At 38.4% G+C, this 19126-nt stretch overlaps 1 protein-coding gene across 1 annotated transcript in view; it reads right to left on the bottom strand.

Moving 5' to 3' along the window:
• Positions 1-19126, bottom strand: part of VWA8 (von Willebrand factor A domain containing 8) — a 203720-nt gene that overhangs the window by 63194 nt on the left and 121400 nt on the right. Inside the window, exons 26-29 of the mRNA XM_086481978.1 lie at positions 15855-16006; positions 6178-6286; positions 5111-5249; positions 3630-3832 (exon numbers count right to left, since the gene is read on the bottom strand). Of these exons, the coding sequence (XP_086338104.1) occupies positions 3630-3832; positions 5111-5249; positions 6178-6286; positions 15855-16006 (603 nt within the window). The remainder of the gene's footprint in view (positions 1-3629; positions 3833-5110; positions 5250-6177; positions 6287-15854; positions 16007-19126) is intronic.

Genomic DNA, 19126 nt, shown 5'->3' with positions numbered 1-19126 from the left:
GCATTGCTGCTTTGGAAAGATGAACGCAATTCCCGTCTCACAAGGAAATGACTTGAGATTTCTGAAGAGTCTTTTCAAAGCCTGTCAGCTTAGTCTGAACAAAAAGAGAGTCAAACCAGGCTGTGCTAACCCAGACCAGTGGCCACCTTGAGGAACAGAACCACCTACTCTTTCTTCCAAGAAGATGTAAACGTGGCTTAAAAGCAGATAAATTTCTGATTTGTGCTATTAAGTTAAATCCCTGAGGAGTTTAGTTTTAGTAAAATTTAATTTAAAAGGACAGGAAGGCACGGTGATTTTTCATTTTATTGCACTGGAGGGCTCTATTGAATCCAGATGGATGTCATCTGGGAAATAAATCATACAAGCTTATTTGAAGAGCCACAATATCATCATCTCATCCTTTCCAATAAGGTTATCATCCGTTTAAAATTGTTCTTTTTTATAACTTAGTCAGAAACATTCATCTCCGAAGACCTTTATTAAAACAAAAAAATGGGAAAAATCTTTAGCTTTTGATACTGCCTAATTAATGTATTATATTATTTATATCAGCTGTCAAGTGGACTTTTTAAATTTTATAAATACAACTTCTTATTTCTACAAATATTGTTAATATTTCTTGGTCTTTTTGCACATACATGTAGGCAAACTTCTAAAGCATCACATACATAATTTATATTACTTGTTTTTCTTGAAGGTCTGTTTGATGCACCCTTGCCACAAGTAGCTAACCCACGAAGCCCTGCTCAAAATACAGATGTGCCACTAATCTACTTGTCTCTACACGTGAATACTGCAAATTCTGAGCTTACGGCTGCCAGTGACCCCAGTACACCTGCATGCAGGCATCTTGACTATACGTCAAGGCTCCTTCTGTAGCCAGCGGAAAGAAGAGAGGCACCTCCAGTGGGCAATTCACCATGGTTACCTTAGCTGGGATGAATTGCTCTTGCAGATCTCACCTTTATCCTCCAAAGAGATACAGAAGGTACTTGGATGATTAGCTTAGACTATATGCTTACCTGCTAGCATCAATAATAATGGATTGAATTTCATATACAGCAATATCCATGTCATTTCACAGATGCATGATTTTTCCATGGCTCCACTGCAGGAAGAGTAGGGAATAAAACCTAAGCTCTATTTGTAAAATTAAACTACTTGAGAATCCCTCTTTTGATTTGGTGGGAACTAGAAAGGCAGAGATCCTAACACGTGAGCCCTCATGTAAGGAAGGATAGCAGTGGCTGTGAAGACTACAACAGCAGCATTTGTCTGACTTGTGCTTTAGTGCCTCATTTAAAAACCAACCCCAAATGAATTACTAATATAGTCCATGGATACAAACATGCAATACACAAGAGGATCCTTTTTCATCATTTTTTTCTGTGCAAGATGCTTACTTAAGTTCCTCAAGAAGTCTAAAATTACTTTTGAATGGTGTCCTAAGTATACAAGGACATTTTGCAACCAAGTTTGTAGTTTAATGAAACATATTTCCACACTCAATGAATAAGGTCTATCTTAATGTTAACACTATGTGAAAAGTCCTAAGATAACGCAAAGCATTCAGAATATTTTTTAATTTGGCATTATTTTGTAACAGTGTAAAACAGGCTTATTTTCAAACAGCATGTGTTCACCTGTAGCACTTGCTAAGAAAGACAAGACTGAAAATGGCAATATTTAAGCTCTGTCACAAAAAACCATGAAGTTACAGCTCAACAGAAGTCGCCTGGAAAGGGAGCTACCACTGTCGCTCCACAGAACAAGCTTTATTTCAGAGTTTGATTCATACTGTCACTGAAAAATACATTCCACAAGGACAGGCAAAGCCAGCGACCTAAAGCTTCACAGATGAACCTTTGATAAAAACTTCATTGCTGACACCAAATGCTACTGTGATTTGGTTGAAAACAAAACTAGCAGAACAACTATTTTCATGGTAGGAATTTCAGAGACTTAGAAAGCAAAGAATATTGCTGGGCTTTATATTAAAAAGCGTGAGACATTCTAAACATTCTTAGACACGAGATAGACTGCCATCTGTTTTACAGTTTCCTGTGCTGACTTTGCCAAAACAGGCCAAGGATTGTTTAGAACCAAACAAATGTGTTATATGCATCTCAAAATAGCCCAAATGGTACTTCTATAGCTGTTCAAGACAACCGCACAAGCAATCACCACAAGTAGGTCACTTCAGAATCATGTTTTTTCCAGTTGGCAGTGGAAACTGCCCAAGGCAAAGCTAAAGAAGGCATAGGCAGTTCTACTAAAGGTGGAAGAATTGCATTTCTCATAAGGCATCAAACTTAACTGCAGTGTTTGAGACCAGAAAGCGGCATTAACATTTGCCAAACATTCCTGGAACAACAGTATTGCAGAGACACAAGTTATGAAATGACTGAAAAATACTTAGCACCCCAGCTCAATGTAGGAAAGGTTCTTCTAGATCGGAGTCTCTCACCTACTGAAAAATGGGCAGAAGAAATTCAGAACAACAAAAGGAAAAGGAAAACCCAACCAATAATAATGACCAGATTAAATGCCCATGTCAAACCACTGTGACTGCGAGGTAACATAATAAACTATTATTAATGTTAAAAAACGAACAGCAGCAGTACTGTATCAACGGTTGTCTCTTCCCACTCCTGGGCAAAGAAGATTTGAATTGGAAATGTTCCAATCAGTTCACTGATAGTAACGGAAAGTATGTGGAAAGTATGCAATACTTGACATTAAAAAAAGGATCCAAGTCAAACCAACACTGAAGTCGTCAGTGGTTCTAAATTTGCATTGCTGATACACTAAATGTCAAGGCTTACATAGTCGTCGTCTTGTCTTGGTACTTCAGATGTTACAGAACAAGAAATAGCAGGATTCACAAAACAAATCAAAAATAGTGGCACAAAGCAAATACAATTAAACTCTGTGACTTAGAAAACATCTCTTTCATATACTATTTGAAGAGTAAAAAGGGGACAAGACTGGAGTAGAATGTAAGTTCACAGAATAAAACAGCTTACTTTGTACTTTGCACCTTGTAAACATACGCTGCTTGACTAAGACTCCTGAACTCAACTCACTATCTCCCTTTCTGCCATGAAGGCCAATCTCCCTTTACCAGTAAGAGAAATACAGGTATATACAGGAATACTCCCTGAACATGAGGGAAAACTTTACTCTGAGGGTGGAGGAGCACTGGAAGAGGCTGCCCAGAGAGGTTGTGGAGTCTCCTTCTCTGGAGATATTCAAAACCTGCCTGGACACGATGCTGTGCAGCCTGTTCTAGGTGAACCTGCTTTAGCAGAGGGGTAGGACTAGATGATCTCCAGAGGTCTCTTCCAACTCCTGTGATTCTGTGATAAGTTAAGCACATAGAACACAGAGAATGCAAAAGGACATTGTCCAGCTAAAAAACTGCAAGAGGAAAAACTCCATGTAAAAACTAAAGCTGAAGGCAACACCCAAGATTCAAGTATAGTGAAAAAGAGAACATTTTTCAAGAAGCGGATAGGTTTGTCTGGGCTATTTCAATCTATACAGGTAGACTCTTCAGCGATCCTACCCTTATGATACTACTTCGCTCATCACTAAACGCCTAGCTGTATTTTAATTTTTTTTACCTCCTCTTCATGCAGAACCACTTGACCTTTGAGTGGTTTTCCCAGTGGTGCCACAGTCGCAAAAGGTTGCCAGACACCTGCAACTGTTCTTGGGAAGATGTCATAAAGATCCACAAAGTACCCACTCTTACTAGAAACGTTCATGAAGTACAAGGAAACTGGATTGCACGTAGTAACGTAAAGAACATTTTCAGATTCCTCTTCTGAAACAAGAGAATAAAATTAATGAATAGCTATTGACATTGTGTGTTGCTGTTCTGGAAATGTGTATGTCAATAACTTGGCATATAGCAAAACGTACAGAAAAATTACCACCATTGACACAGGGAGATAAAGAGAGAAATGCTGTCTTGATACTAACTAAATGTTAACAGGCAGAATCTCGCCACAACACTATTAACTCTTCAAACAAGTAGTCCTTTGTGTAGACATGACTGCAGCGCCTGCCAGCTGCTAGTATATACAAAACACATCCAGATGTTTTTGTTTGTTTATAATCTAGGTTCTCCCTCCTTCTCTATCCCACCCTCCCTTCAATTAATTTATTTAATAATCAAACATGGGACAAATGCAAACTTCATATGGAACTATTCACGCACAGCAACTTCCTGACTGATTTCAGACAATTCTTGAAATCAATACAAAGCCACCTAATTTCTACTTCACTGTCATAAAAGTCTGTTAACATGTTTGAAAGTAAGGCCACATGCAGAAAAAGCAGCATAGCAGTATTGATCATTATCTATCTGCTTAAAATACACAATAAAGTTCAGACACGTTTAATGGTAAACCCTAAAAATGTTTATGAATATTCCCAATGATGCAATTCATTGGGACATAAGTAGTATAGGTAACTCGGGCAGGACTGAACCAGTGCAAAAGAAATTTAATCAGTATAAGCACAGGGAAGAGAGCACACCACTCGGCAAGTTAAAAGATTTGTATTAAAACTGAATGGAGAAGGAAAAGTCAAAGAACCATTTTTGTGAAGTAACACAGTGTTGAACATACAAACCAAACAGATTTGCAATTTTGTGGCTGTGCTCTACTTTAATTACATATCTTTCTCTTAGTTTGAGAAAGATGCATATCCTTACAAAGTCCACAATGACTCAGTGAAATTATGCTCCAGTTTTAGCGGCTGATTAGTTTTGTATTTCACCTACTGTTAAAAAAAGTGGAAAAAGATAAATTATTATTCCTATACTCCATTCCCATACTCCATATCCTCCATTCCAATATTTCAATTTCTAGTAGTATTCCTATACTCTATTTGAAACATATCTAGAAATACACACTACTGTAAATGCACTGAAGCGTTATTACACTTAGAATCCCTCATATTGCCCTTTTATATTCTGCCACTGGCTATTGTCAAGCACTTCTGAAGTCAACAGACCAGTCCTTCCTCATCTCCACAATATTCATGTATTTATAATATTTGGGATCATTACAAAAGTTAGTAGCTTTTCTTACCACACCTTTTGTTACTGTGACATCGCAAACTAAGTTAATTTCACCCAAAGGCAGTGTCCAAAAAGCAAGTTCTTCTGTGAAACTGAGGGACCTGGCTTCATGTCGTTCCAGTGGAAATGCTTCAATATTTAAGTATGCAGGGCCCTAAAACAAATTATAACAATGAGGGCTTGCTAAAATATTCTACTCACCTTTCTTTATGAAAATCTAGAAGTCTTCTTCAAGACTAATACTATTAACAACAGAAACAGATCAATTACTAAATAAATAAAAGGGAAAAGGAAATGCTTTTCTGCAAGCTCTTTAAATGTCCACACTGCCATTTTCTTCACAGTATAGAGACCATCATGCCTTACTTCTTTAGTCTTTTATTAGTTTGGAACAATTACTTCTCAGTGGTACAAAGCAGGTATCATCTACTGATAAAACACAGTCCATACAAGGAAAAAATCAGAATATTTTTGTTTCAAAGAAGTTCAATGGCAATTTCTTACAGTATAGAGTTTAAACCTCACGACTACATCACATTAGCAGTTTTTTCTTCACTCACTGGAGTAATAAGTACTGAAGTTAAGCCAAGAACTCAAAACTGAAAAGAACTTGGAAGCTTTGGCTGCAGGTCAAATTGTACCAAAGGTTCAGATTCAAACTTGGCAGTGCCAAAGACCTGTAAGAACTCAGCTGCATGCAAAATAGAAACAGAAAACAGCTTTCTTTTGAGTCTCTGATCTTATCCAAAAATTGAGATCTGGGGCCTGAAACCAGCCACCTCCAAGCATCCAAACCAGCTACAGAGTTCCTTCAAACATGGTATTTTCAATATCCTTATAAAAACCTCTTTTCAAGAACGTCTGACCAAACTTAACGATTTTAAAGCATATCTTACATTCTGAGGGCTAGTTATACAAAAACGTTGATTTTTCTAGTCAGTATAAAACACCCAAGAACAAGTAATAAGGACCACGCTTTGGACATACTCTTTTTCCTGGAGAAATTAATCACATTTTAGATTCTTCGCATCTTGATACATAAGACCAGTATTATATGAATTAAAAAAAAAAAAAAGACAAACCTTTACATCTATTTTTTGAGTTTCTGTTGGACACAGCAGTTTTTCTTGTGCGTTCCCTGGCTGATCGACTTTCCAGTAGCCCATAAATTTATGATCTGGTAATGGCAGTCTGTCAAACAATGTAGGAACAAACGAATTTTTACTTTCATTAACCAGTAACTGATACGGAATAAATCATTTAAACAACTGCATTTTCCAATGAGACATATCTGAAAACTCTCTTGTAGAAAATGCTTCCTCGCTAAAATATTTAATGTCTTTTACTTTTTAAATCACAAAAAATTTAGCCTTCTGGAATACTAATACAGTCACAATCTAAACAGCATTGTAAAAGAAGAAGCAATTCACGTAATACGACCTCAAAAGGAAAACTTTTCTGGTCTGAATTATTTGAGATATGTAACAAAATATATCCAAACACTCTCTTGCTTTGCTTTATTCGGATCAGGCAGGGTGTGTCTGTGCCACTTGAAGGAACACCTGTCAGCTCCATACCCATCTATAAAAACATCAGAATAAGCACAGTAAACACTGTGGCAAGTTAATCACCCAATAGAAACCAACCCAAACCATTCTCTGATTCTGTGAATACAGACGTGAGAGCATCCCATTTCCCTCTGGCTAGTAGAGAAAGGACAGGGACACCTTCGAAAGCCTCAGTCGCCTGCCTTAGTCTAATTTCTTCATTTTTCTAGCTTTAACTTAGGGAATAAATACACGGGCTACAGCAAAACTCATTTATACAGGAAAAGAAAACGCTGGCATATGACAAAAGAGCTTGACAGCAAAATAGGGACAACACAATTTTTATTTCTTTCATCTGAAGTGATTTGCAACCACTGAAAGCAGTTTGACTTCATTAATTGGCACGAATACCTTCAAGCTAATGAACTCATCACTTCTGGTTTCTTTTATTTGGGATCAGTTGCTCCTAAAGAGACCTCCTACCAAAACTACATTCTGTGTAACATGCCATTGCACATTATTGTACAGCTACAGGACTTGGCAAGAGAACAGAAGACATTCCTTCTCCCGGTTTCTATAAATATCTCCAAAGTCTATTTTAAGGAAGTTCTCTTAGACTATTTGTTAAAAGTCAGTGCGTGGTCTCTTCTGTCCTGTCTGATGATGCTTGCTCCTACTGTTACAATTATTTCCCCTCTCCCCACCAACCAACTTGCCCCCTCTAGATATTAGAGGTTTGTTTAATTTTTTTCTTTATATTCTTTTCAGAATAAGAAGGGATCCCAAAAAAACACCCATCAGTTGGAAATCTTGGGAAATTTTGATTTCACTTTCTTTTCCACTGACAACTTAAAGGAAAATTCAGGGAATGAACACTAACATCTGCTAATCCTTGGAACTCATGCAGGAAAGCTGCATTAACACTTTTTACTGGTATACGGACACCAAATCTCAAGCAACCTGGAGAAGCCTGTACCCACAGGCGGACAGTCACTCAGCCTCCATCCCCATTCTGTGTTTGGGCCATCTTCCAAAGACACTTTTTGCAAACAGAAAATGGTTTGGATGCTATAGATTGTTGATGCTCATAGATAAATATCGAGTTGCCAGCAATGTGCCATTGGGCCATGTAATGAGGAAAGTGCATGTCATTAATCCCCTCACTTAGTTAAAAACCAGTAGAGTCTTCATTGTCTGTTTGTTGTCTAGTTAAGAGTATCAATAGATACCAGTGTTCGAAGAATGATTTATTTTGCATTCTTCCTCACTTCAGTTTGCATTTTTCCATTCTTTACATCTAGCTAGTCTAGCTAGATTCTTCCCAAATTAAGAAGAGAAATTAAGCCAGACTCAGAAAAAATGCAAGTACAATATCTTGTAGAGTACAACATTCAACACCTTCAGGAAAAAAACATTCAGGATGCACTATTTCAACATATACAAAATTCTCAGATAAATTTATTCATGCACTCAGAAAATAGGCAAACAGTCAAGGCACTAAACTAAACATCATTTTATCCATAAACCAGAATTTTACTTCAGGCTTCCATTTGGGCTTCAGAATGATTTGTTGGCAAAATGTTGGTTATGTCTTGAGCCAAAACTGTCTTATGTGCAAATTGGAGACTTTTTTTTTCCTACGATGACTCCATATAGGCATAATCTCTGATATGGCTATAATCAGCAATAATTGTTTCCCATTAGCTCAATGGAACATCAACTTTCATAAGGATTTGGACTTTGGTTTTAATTCCTTACACATTACTCCCATGGACAACATCCTAGAAATCAACGGGTTCACTAATAATCATGAATATGTATTAAATTTTAAAACAAAACATATGTTAATAACCAGCTCTAACCAAATACCCTGCTTTATATAGTAACAGAATTACAGATTGCATTCCCAAAGAAACAAAACATTTCCACTCTGGTTCAGCTTTCTGGAGATTTGCTTTGCTAATAGCTCCTCTCTTCACTCAAGAAAGCTGATCTCTCCTTTCTCCTAGATTCCCTAGGTTTTGTTCTCTTCCCTGTTCCTGAATAATTTAATTTCTTTAGGACAGCAGATCAACTCATCATGAACAGCAAAGAGGAGGGAAATGTAGAGCAGAATTTAAGAATAAAATGGAAAGCAGAATTCATAACACAGAGTTCTTTGTCAGGAGTAATAGGGATCTTATTCTTCCAGGGCCTGACAATTCTTTTTTTTATTCCATCTCGCTGTTCTCTCGTATAAATCTGATGTAAGAAAGACTAAGAGTATTGAAGAAGCTGGTGGCATTAAAGGTCTTATGACCAGTCTGCCTCCTGAATGGTTTTCAGGAGAGAGAGAGTGAAGAAGGACTGGAACAACATGCCCACACTGAAAACGTGTATACGTCTTAACAGTTTTCCTCCAGTGAATAGATATGATATGTAGTGAAGGAGGGAAATTATATTCTTTTCCCAGGAGTTGTTAAGTAACAAGCAAAAGTTTTGAAAGGTGATAGTATTAGTAAAAAGCTTCACAAGGCACTCCTGCCACACTGCTGTATTTCAAATTAATTAACCAAATACCATTTACATATAAGGCAGACAGAACACTATGGGAATGCCACCACTGGCAAAAATCTGCAAAGTAAAGCAACCTGATGGATGCAAAAAGTGCTGCGGCTGGGTTAGAATGGTTCTGAAACTCCACTGGTCTCTCCAGCTGGGGTGTACAGAGTGATCCATCATTTTTGCTTTCCTTAAAAGCTGGAGAGGCTTTATAGAACAGAAAAACTACATGACAGTCTGCAGTAATCTTGTAAGAAAGCCAAGACTTAAAAGCAAGTTTTAAGACGTTATTCCTGATCTGTCAAAGCCTGTTGCTTAAGGAAAATTTAGAAATATTTTCTTATGTTTGTTTACTACTAATTTTACATCCTGGTTTTCTACAAGATCACTCCTGTCCATGAAATGGTTATACAAGCAGGTATTTTGTTGATGGGGCAATTCTACAAAGAATTGCTATTTAGCCTGATTTTCTTCTTGCACAGTAGTCTAAGGGGATACAATCTGTCAAAAGATAATTCTCTAGTGGCTTCTGCTGCTGGAAAAGTTTTCAAAGTGACACCTACAGAATACAATTTCTTTTCATTTGTATCTCTTTGATTTTAGAAAATAAATTCATTTCAGTCTAATTAAAACACCCCCACAAAACACCACATAACTATGTCAATAGCACCTGCATTATAAAGTCATTTATTTAGCTTTCTGAGAACATACTGAAAAACAGCTACAAATCTTTTAAGACCGAAGTTCCACTGAATGCAAATTCTCTACAGCCAGCCATCCTACTAGTACAGCTGTGGACATGAACTATGACAGGCAACAAAGATGCTTAACACATGATCTGGTAAAACAGCTCAGTGCTGGCACAGAATGTATTATTCCAGGACATCAGTCACAGCCTGTGCTCTATCTAACTGAAGAGACTTCCATCCCACCTAACTTTTTTGGACTTTTGCAAGGCCTTTGACACGGTCCCCCACAACATCCTTATCTCTAAGTTGGAGAGATACAGATTTGATGGGTGCACTGTTTGGTGGATAAGGAATTGGCTGGATGGTCACATCCAGAGGGTAGTGGTCAACAGCTCGATGTCCAGATGGAGATGGGTGACAAGTGGTGTCCCTCAGGGGTCCATGCTGGCACCAGTGCTGTTTAATAGCTTCATCAATGACATAGACAGTGGGATTGAGTGCACCCTCAGCAAATTTGCAGGTGACACCAAGCTGAGTGGTACAGTTGACACGCCTGAGGGATGGGATGCCATCCAAAGGGACCTGGACAAGCTGGAGAGGTGGGCCCATGTGAATCTCATGAGGTTCAACAAGGCCAAGTGCAAGGTCCTGCACGTGCGCCAGGGCAATCCTCATAATCAATACAAGCTGGGGGATGATGTGATAGAGAGCAGCCCTGCCAAGGAGGACTTGGGGGTACTGGTGGATGAAAAGTTGGATGTGAGCCAACAATGCCCGCTCACAGCCCAGAAGGCCAATCGCATCCTGGGCTGTATCAAGAGAAGTGTGACCAGCAGATCAAGAGAAGTGATCCTCCCCCTCTACTCTGCTCTGCTGAGACCCCACCTGGGGTCCAGTCCTGGAGCCCTCAATACAAGAAGGACATGGACCTCTTGGAGTGGGTCCAGAGGAGGGCCATGAAAATGATCAGGGGCCGGAGCACCTCCCGTATGAAGACAGGCTGAGAGAGTTGGGGTTGTTCAGCCTGGAGAAAAAAAGACTCCAGCAGGATCTCATAGCAGCCTTTCAGTACTTGAGGGGGGCCTACAGGAAAGCTGGGGAGGGACTGTTTACAAGGGCACGTAGCGATAGGGTAAGGAGCGATGGTTTTAAACTAGAAACGGGTAGATTTAGATTGGATATTAGGAAGAAGTTCTTTGCCATAAGGGTGGTAAAGCACTGGAACAGGCTGCCCAGAGAGGTGGTGAAGGCCCCATCCCTGGAGACATTCAAGATCAGGCTTGATGGGGCCCTGGGCAAACTGATCTAGCTAAAGATGTCCCTGCTGACTGCAGGGGAGTTGGACCAGATCACCGTTGAGGGTCCCTTCCAGCCCAATGCATTCTATGATTGTAAGATGTAGTTTGAAAAAATTCCTTACCAACCAGATCTCTGTACTTTATTTAAACACCTTTTGATTAAAAATATACACAGCAGACATACAAAACAATCTTATGTTAAGCCTCCTGTTCCCTGACAGTCAAGCGCAGCCCTCGTCCTCTATTACCCCTGCAATGCACAGAATGGACAAGAGACACATATGGTATGAGACAGGTCCAACAATTAATTACACATTACCTAGGGGGAAAAAAAAAACAGTCTCAGGAGAATATTAAAGCCGTTAAAATTTAGATATTTACATTCCATATGAAAAATTGAGTTCATATAAAATGAATATTCAAGCTATAGCAACTTGGAAGTGGATGGTGAATAGTGACAGGAGGAAAAATATGGAATGGTAATTTCATCAAGGATAAATGCCAGACTTAAGGGCTGAATGCTGTTTTACCTAGGAATTGCAAATGGTCTGGACTGTGCAACAAAATGGCAGATTAATGTGAGTTCAGACAAACGTGGCATAACAGATGTCAACAGGAAAAACAAAGTGTCATTGTACATAAAGAAAGACAATGAGTTAGTACAATGAGTAATCCATTTTACCCACTATGGCTTGGCAAAGCACTATAGACAAGCCATCTGCTTTACACACAATACTGATAGAAATTATAAACTTGCACAGGTGATACTAGGAGATACAGACAATATTGTGATGTTATACCCTGACAATACTGAACATGTCAGTGCTTGAAGAATGGTCATCCTATTTGGGAAAAAAAAGTCCTGAAGGAAACAAAAAGCCCAAGTGAAGCATTACTTTACAGGTCTAATACATGATATTAGTTTTGGAAATAAATGAATTAGCATCTACAAATTAATTTCTCTCTTGAAAAAATAACTACTGTAAGAATTCTTTTCTAAATGGTCATTAGATACCACCTAATCTTTCTTTCCAAGATTAGGCACATTAATTCTAGAGCCTAAGCTAAAATTCCCATAAGGGTCTCTGGTACCATCTGTTAAATACCAGCTGGATACAACCCTCAAAGTTCCTTCTTTTGAGACCTTGTATTGTAGTGTGTTCCTTGCATGTCTCATGTTTTTGTTTCTATCTTTACAGCAGTTATGTTTCAGCAGCAATTTAAATAATTCTGATTTTTTCAACATTGCTTTTAGATTAAGTAAAAGATGACAGATAAGACTTATCCAAAATATATTAAAATTAAATAAAGATTCACAAATTGTTTGATCCAAGACATGCCAGAGAGCACCTGTATAAAGGAGTCAGCATTTCAGTATAATGATTTTCCTGTCCTAGAATTTCCTGGAAATGTTTCTGTATTGCAAAACTTAATTGTATGTGATTTATATTCTTATCGGTAGCAATGGTTTTGCTGCAGGTATGACTAACATCCTCAGGCAGAATACGTTGGGACTAAAAAACACACTGAGGTGCTGGAGTGTGTCCAAAGAAGAGCAATGAAGCTGGTGAAGGGTCTGGAGAACAAGTCTTATGAGGAGCGGCTGAAGGAACTGGGGTTGCTTAGTCTGGAGAAAAGGAGGCTGAGGGGAGACCTTATCACTCTCTAAAACTATCTGAAAGGAGGTTGTAGTGAGGTGGGGGTCAGTCTCTTCTCCCAAGTAACAAGCGATAGGACAAGAGGGAATGGCCTGAAGTTGAACCAGGGGAGGTTTAGATTGGACATTAGGATATATTTCTTCACGAAAATGGTAGTTAAGCACTGGAACATGCTGTCCAGGGAAGTTGTGGTGTCACCATCCATAGAGGTATTTAAAAGACATGTAGATGTGGTGCTTAGGGACATGGTTTAGTGGTGGACTTGGCAATGCCAGGTTTATGGTTGGACTCGATGATCTTAAAGGTCTTTTCCAACCTAAATGATTCTATGATCCTATGATTCTATTATCCTAGTTTTCATGTTACTTAATAGAACCACTGAGCAATTTATTATGCTAGCTAGTAAGCCTTGAAAGTCTTGCAAATTAAGATTGGAGCACAGAAGTGAACCTCCGTGGGGGTACACTGTTGTCACTAGGACACTAGAAATCACAGCTAGTAAACCTTTAGATTGCCAACTTGTGAGAGACTATAAGGAGGTAAGAAAACAAGCTTAAAATTGAAAGTGATCTTGATAAGTCAAAGAACCAATCTGAAAAATACAATACAGTAAGTAAAGTGTAGTAAGTAAGCACAAAGGAAGTTGATTACAGAAAGCACAGATGGGGTAAGTGCTATGTAGAGTTCTGCAGAAAGGATCTGTTTAGAAAACTAGACATGAGTTAAACCTTGCAAGAAATGCAAACATACTGGGGTTTTTAAAAGGCATGGCTGCATGAAATACATCTCTATACTATACTCTCCCACTACTCTGCTCAGCTCTAGCAGAAAGTAACCTGCCCAGTTTCACGCACAATGCTTAAAGACAGACATGAATTGAGTGGAGAGAGGGAGCATAAAAGAAAAATAAAAACAACCAGAGGCCTTAAAAAGGGGAAAATTGAGAGAATGGATGAGTTTAGTTTAGAGATGACTTTCTAATGGCAAGGATACTTAGAAACAAGACTGACTTGCTTTGGGAGGTTATAGAATTCCATCTCTTAAAATTTTTAGGCATGAATCATAACAAAAATTAGATAAGAAGGTTTTATATTAACTTGTATGTTTTCTGAAGGAAGTGGGATAGACTAGATTAGCAAGATTATCCTACTCTGAGATTCCTACAAAACAATACAGAGGAAGTTAGTACTCTAGCTCTACACTTTGGGAAGTACCTTTTCTGCAGTGGTCCAAACACCATACCCAATTACCTCAATGTGTCCATCACAGAAGCTTGCAATATGGGTTGGAATAGATTTGGAGATATTATCTAGATGTTCTTTTACCCCAAGGCAGAATCAACTGTGCCTAAACCATTCCTGAAAGATGTGTTTGTAATTCAAGGTGATCCACTTATGGCTTACAAGCTCCACTGGGTTAAATTTCATGACTAACGGCAAGGCTGTCTTGGAATGGAGAACTAGGAAAACCTGAAATGCCAGCTGTGGTGGATGCAAATGAGATACTGAGACCAAGACTGCTGGATCATCAGAGCCAGGTGGACAGCTTAGTCCCAATTTCGCATGGTGAGAACTAAGAAAAAGTTGGTTTTATCAACTGCAGGTGAACTGCTCCTGCAGTTTCTCCTCCTCATGGCCTTCAGTGTACAGAGTATGCACTCATAGCTGCCAGTCAAGTTTTTGATGAGTATCTTGTGGGGGTCTTGTAAGTCTGTCATCCTTAGAGTAACCTGTCTTATAAAACCTCAGTGACGGATTCAAAATGATCAGGTGATTATTCCTAATTCAGACCTTTCTTCTATCTTTCAGTTCTAGACTGAACAGGCCCCAATTACAGTAGTCTCTCTCTCATGTTTCCTAATCCTCTTCTCCAATCCACCCATGTAAACCCATGTCTAATACCTCTAAAAATCACATACAGTGTAAATTTCTGAAAAACTATGACAAACACCATAATCCTTTAAAACAGAAATTACCATGTGACTTTTAGCAAAGAAACTATGGCAAGAGTTTCAAGTGTGCATTATCAATTTGACAGACACTAGTTGCTCAATACTGGTTCCTTAGGCATAGAATTCTGTCATCAAAATTGAAAGGTACACCACAGCCATTACACGGCCAATATTCTTTTAATAGTTGCATGTAGGATGTTAGACATGATAACAGTGATGGTCCATCAGGAGAAACCTACACATGGACCCCTGATATCAAGACATCATGTCTCAATAATCAGTCCCTCCTTAGCAAATGTAAAATAAGTATGTCCCACGGCAAACTCAATTTTCCATATATCCATAAAGTTTTCTTCATGAAAGGGAAATATTTGTTTCTCCATAAATAAATTATATATTACAGTTCAAGCCAGAGTAAGTTTTCTAATGGCTTTTCAATATGATCTACTTAAGCCTGTTATCTATGAATTGTAGGAGGAGTTAAACCTGTTTCATAATTTAGTTTAGTCTTTAAAAAAAAACCTATTTTGATTCTAACTTCTGAAGAAGTATATGGTGTAATATGTCAACTGGTAACATAATTAAAGAACAAGTGATATACAGCCACATACAAAAACGGTTCTTAGAGCTTACATATATTGTCCTATTCCACAGAAGTATTTTTGTAGAGCCTTTTGTGAGTATCAAAGAAAAATCCCACTAGCACTGAAAACAACTTATTTTTTATGCTACAGATTTAGCTGAGAAGTAACAGGACAGAAATGTGTTGTAACCCAATTAAAAACACAGGAGAAGAAACAAGTATTTCCCTTTATTAATATATATCTGTTCACCATACAAGCTATCAATATGCACATGGACATTAAAGATTAAATATTAGTAATAAGCAAATACTTCATCATAAAGTAATTTATATTGTTGTAACTTATTTGGAGGAATATAAATTTGAACCAGAGGAGGATTGACTTCAAGTATTCCAGGTTGTTTTTAAATCAGTTAGCAGCAGGATAACACAGTATAAAAAAGTGATCATGAGACACCTGTCTTCTTATTATAGATCTTATGTTATTCTTACTCCTTGGCCAGCTGTACATTGGTCGGTTTTGCTCCAATAGGTATCCCATGTTTGTTCAAAGTGCTGATTAAAATGTCACGCATTTCATTGTTGTAGGAGTCAAAGTCAAACACATTTCGAACAACATTTGCCAGTCCTTCAGTTGGAAATTTCTGTGAAGAAACAAAGACCCCCAAATTTCTTTTACTGAATATCTGTTAAGTTACAGCATATCATTAGATACTTCTAAAATGAATAGTCCTAAGAGTAACTTTGCTCAACTTAGACAAGTGATCAAGTAATCTTTTTTTTAGTTTCCAGAACAAAGAAGGTACATTGCTTCAAGTCAGAACGAAGTTACTGACACTAATCCTGAATTAAACAAACAAGGAGGAGACAATTACTTAAATATTCAACACCATTCATGTTTTAAAGAACTGTTTTCATTATATACATAACAAGATGGTTTAATCATTGGAACATATAATCAAATATAGCCTGTATTTTTTAAAATATGGAACTGCTTTCTACTCACTGTGAAGATCTGACACAAATACATGTATTTGTTGACACAAATACATGTATTTGTATAATTTAACTATACAACTAATTTAAGAATTCCGATTCCTAACATTGAATATAGAAAAGCAGAATATACACTGCTTGCTTACTAAAAATTACTTTAGATCATGATGGATTTTAGCAGAAACAGAAATTCACTTAAGATTTGCAAACATTTGTTTTCTTAGTGAAGAATACTACTTGAAATGTGCTGTGTACATTAAAAAAAAAGTTTATCAAACTTTCATTAGTATTTCCAACAAAGGAAGTTTTGCTACTGAACTGGACTGCTGATTTAAGGCCAGTGTGCTCTTCCAGGTTTCAGAACTGCCGCTCGCATATTCCCACACCTTTTAATTACTGTTGTTCTGCAAGAAGAAAACACATTTTCCTGCTTCTCGTTTCCCACTAAGACCTAGAAGCCAGTAAGACTTAAAGGCCTTGACTGAGCAGTCAATTGAACTCTTGTAATAGGAATAAACTGAAATGAAGAAGGGTTTTTTTGGTACCTGCAGAAGACACTGTAGGTGTGAAAAGCTGGCTTAGCCTTTACACAAACTGGTTGCAAGTGCTTAGTCAGTAACTTCCACTGTCTTTTGATTTACCCTGAAACTCCAAAAGTAAATATGTACCTGTCCCCATCTGAATTAAGGCACATTCCAATCAACGTGGCCCTTAATGTATGCAGCACAACTTCAGGCTTAAACAAGCTTATTTTTTTAAAGGAACATTTAGGTAATTTAAACAGAATATGTATTGTGCAAAATTTAGATTTTACTTGTCATGGATAAAAAACATCTCTTTAAGCTGAACATGTTGACACAGCTAAGTCACTCCCACATGACATCCTCATCTCTAAACTGGAGAGACATGGATTTGATGGATGGACCACTTGGTGGATCAGGAATTGGCTGGATGGTTGCACTCAAAGAGTTGTGGTCAACAGCTCAATGTCCTAGTGGAGACCAGTGATGAGTGGTGTTCCTCAAGGATCAGTACTGGGACCAGTGCAGTTTAATATCTTTGCTGGCAATGTGGACAGTGGAATTGAGTGCATCCTCAGCAAGTTTGCCAATGACACCAAGCTGTGTGGTGCAGTCGACACGCTGGAGGGAAGGGATGCCATCCAGAGGGACCTTGGCAGGCTGAAGAGGTGGGCCTGTGCAAACCTCATGAAGTTCAACAAGGCCCAATGCAAGGTCCTGCACCTGGGTTGAGGCAATCCCAAGCACAGATACAGGCTGGGCAACGAGTGGATTGAGAGCGGTCTTGCTGAGAAAGATTTGGGGGTGTTGGTAGATGAAAAGCTGAGTATGAGCCAGCAATGTGCGCTCACAGCCCAGAAAATCAATCACATCCTGGGCTGCATCAAAAGCATGGCCAGCAGGTCGAGGGAAGTCATTCTCCCCCTCTACTCTGCTCTGGTAAAACCCCACCTGGAGTACTGCGTCCAGCTCTAGGGCCCTCAGCACAAGAAAGACACGGACCTGCTTAAGCGGGTCTAGAGGAGGGCCATGAAGATGATCATGGGGCTGGAGCACCTCCCCTATGAAGACAGGCTGAGAGAGCTGGGGTTGTTCAGCCTGGAGAAGAGAAGGCTTTGGGGAGACCTTATAGCGGCCTTCTAGTACTTAAAGGGGGCCTACAGGAAAGGTGGGCAGGGACTCTTTACCAGGGAGTGTAGTGACAGGACGAGGCGTAATGGTTTCAAACTGAAAAGGGAAGATTTCGATTAGATAGTAGGAAGTTGTTCTTCACTACAAGGGTGGTGACACACTGGCACAGGTTGCCCAGAGAAGCTGTGGCTGCCCCTTCCCTGGCAGTGTTCAAAGCCAGGCTGGATGAGGCTCTGAGCAACCTGGTCTGGTGGTAGGTGTCCCTGCCCATGGCAGGGGGGTTTGACTAGATAATCTTTAAAGTCCCTTCCAACCTAAACCGTTCCATGATTTTATGATACTCTTTAATAAAACATCTGAAAAAAATCATCTTACTCTTGTAAGATACAGATGGAGTAAATCAAATAAAAAGAATTAAAAAAAATAATCACCAAATTACTATATATTCTAGAGCTTTACCATCAGACTGCTTTATTTTACCTTTTCTGGCAAGAGATGGGAGTGAGAATCTTTTTATTTTAAACTTCTCACTTTTTCTTCATATGCCTTTCATTCAAACACTAGATTTTTGAGATAAGGGCCTGGATGCCCCCATATCAGTATGGCGCATTTACACTGATGAAGATAAATGTGTAAAGAAGTATTTTAAGGAGTTAAAGTCTTAATTGGTTTTTCCTCATTAGCGGGAAGGCTGGTACAAAAAAACCTTGAAAAACTGATTTAACACAAGGGCCAGAGAAATTTATAAATGTATTAAAAGTAATGATATTTGAGTCCTGAATAAAAACTAAAATAGAAGAAATTTTTCACATATGTTTTGAGCTGTACTCTTAATCAAACATCAGCCTTTGTCAGAAGTTTAATATTTTCACAACTTAATCAATACCTAATCACTGTAATAAAGTAACTGTGACACAACCAATATTAAGGTAGAATGGAATACCACTGCTAGAAATAGGCTTGTACAAACCTTTTTTAGTCTGTGGTGTACACGCCACAGAATATTTCAGTACTAGTGCTGGTATAAAAGTATGCTAAACTATGCCTGCTTTTTCAACCTGTCCATGAGGAATCTATTATAAAGTTCTGCATTATTACAGCTTAGCAAAATACAAA

This window comes from Leptosomus discolor, chromosome 1, assembly GCF_034619465.1.
Source record: "Leptosomus discolor isolate bLepDis1 chromosome 1, bLepDis1.hap2, whole genome shotgun sequence".
NCBI lineage: Eukaryota > Metazoa > Chordata > Aves > Leptosomiformes > Leptosomidae > Leptosomus > Leptosomus discolor.
Note: the sequence above shows the minus strand (reverse complement) of the source record. Positions and strands in the feature narration are given on the sequence as shown.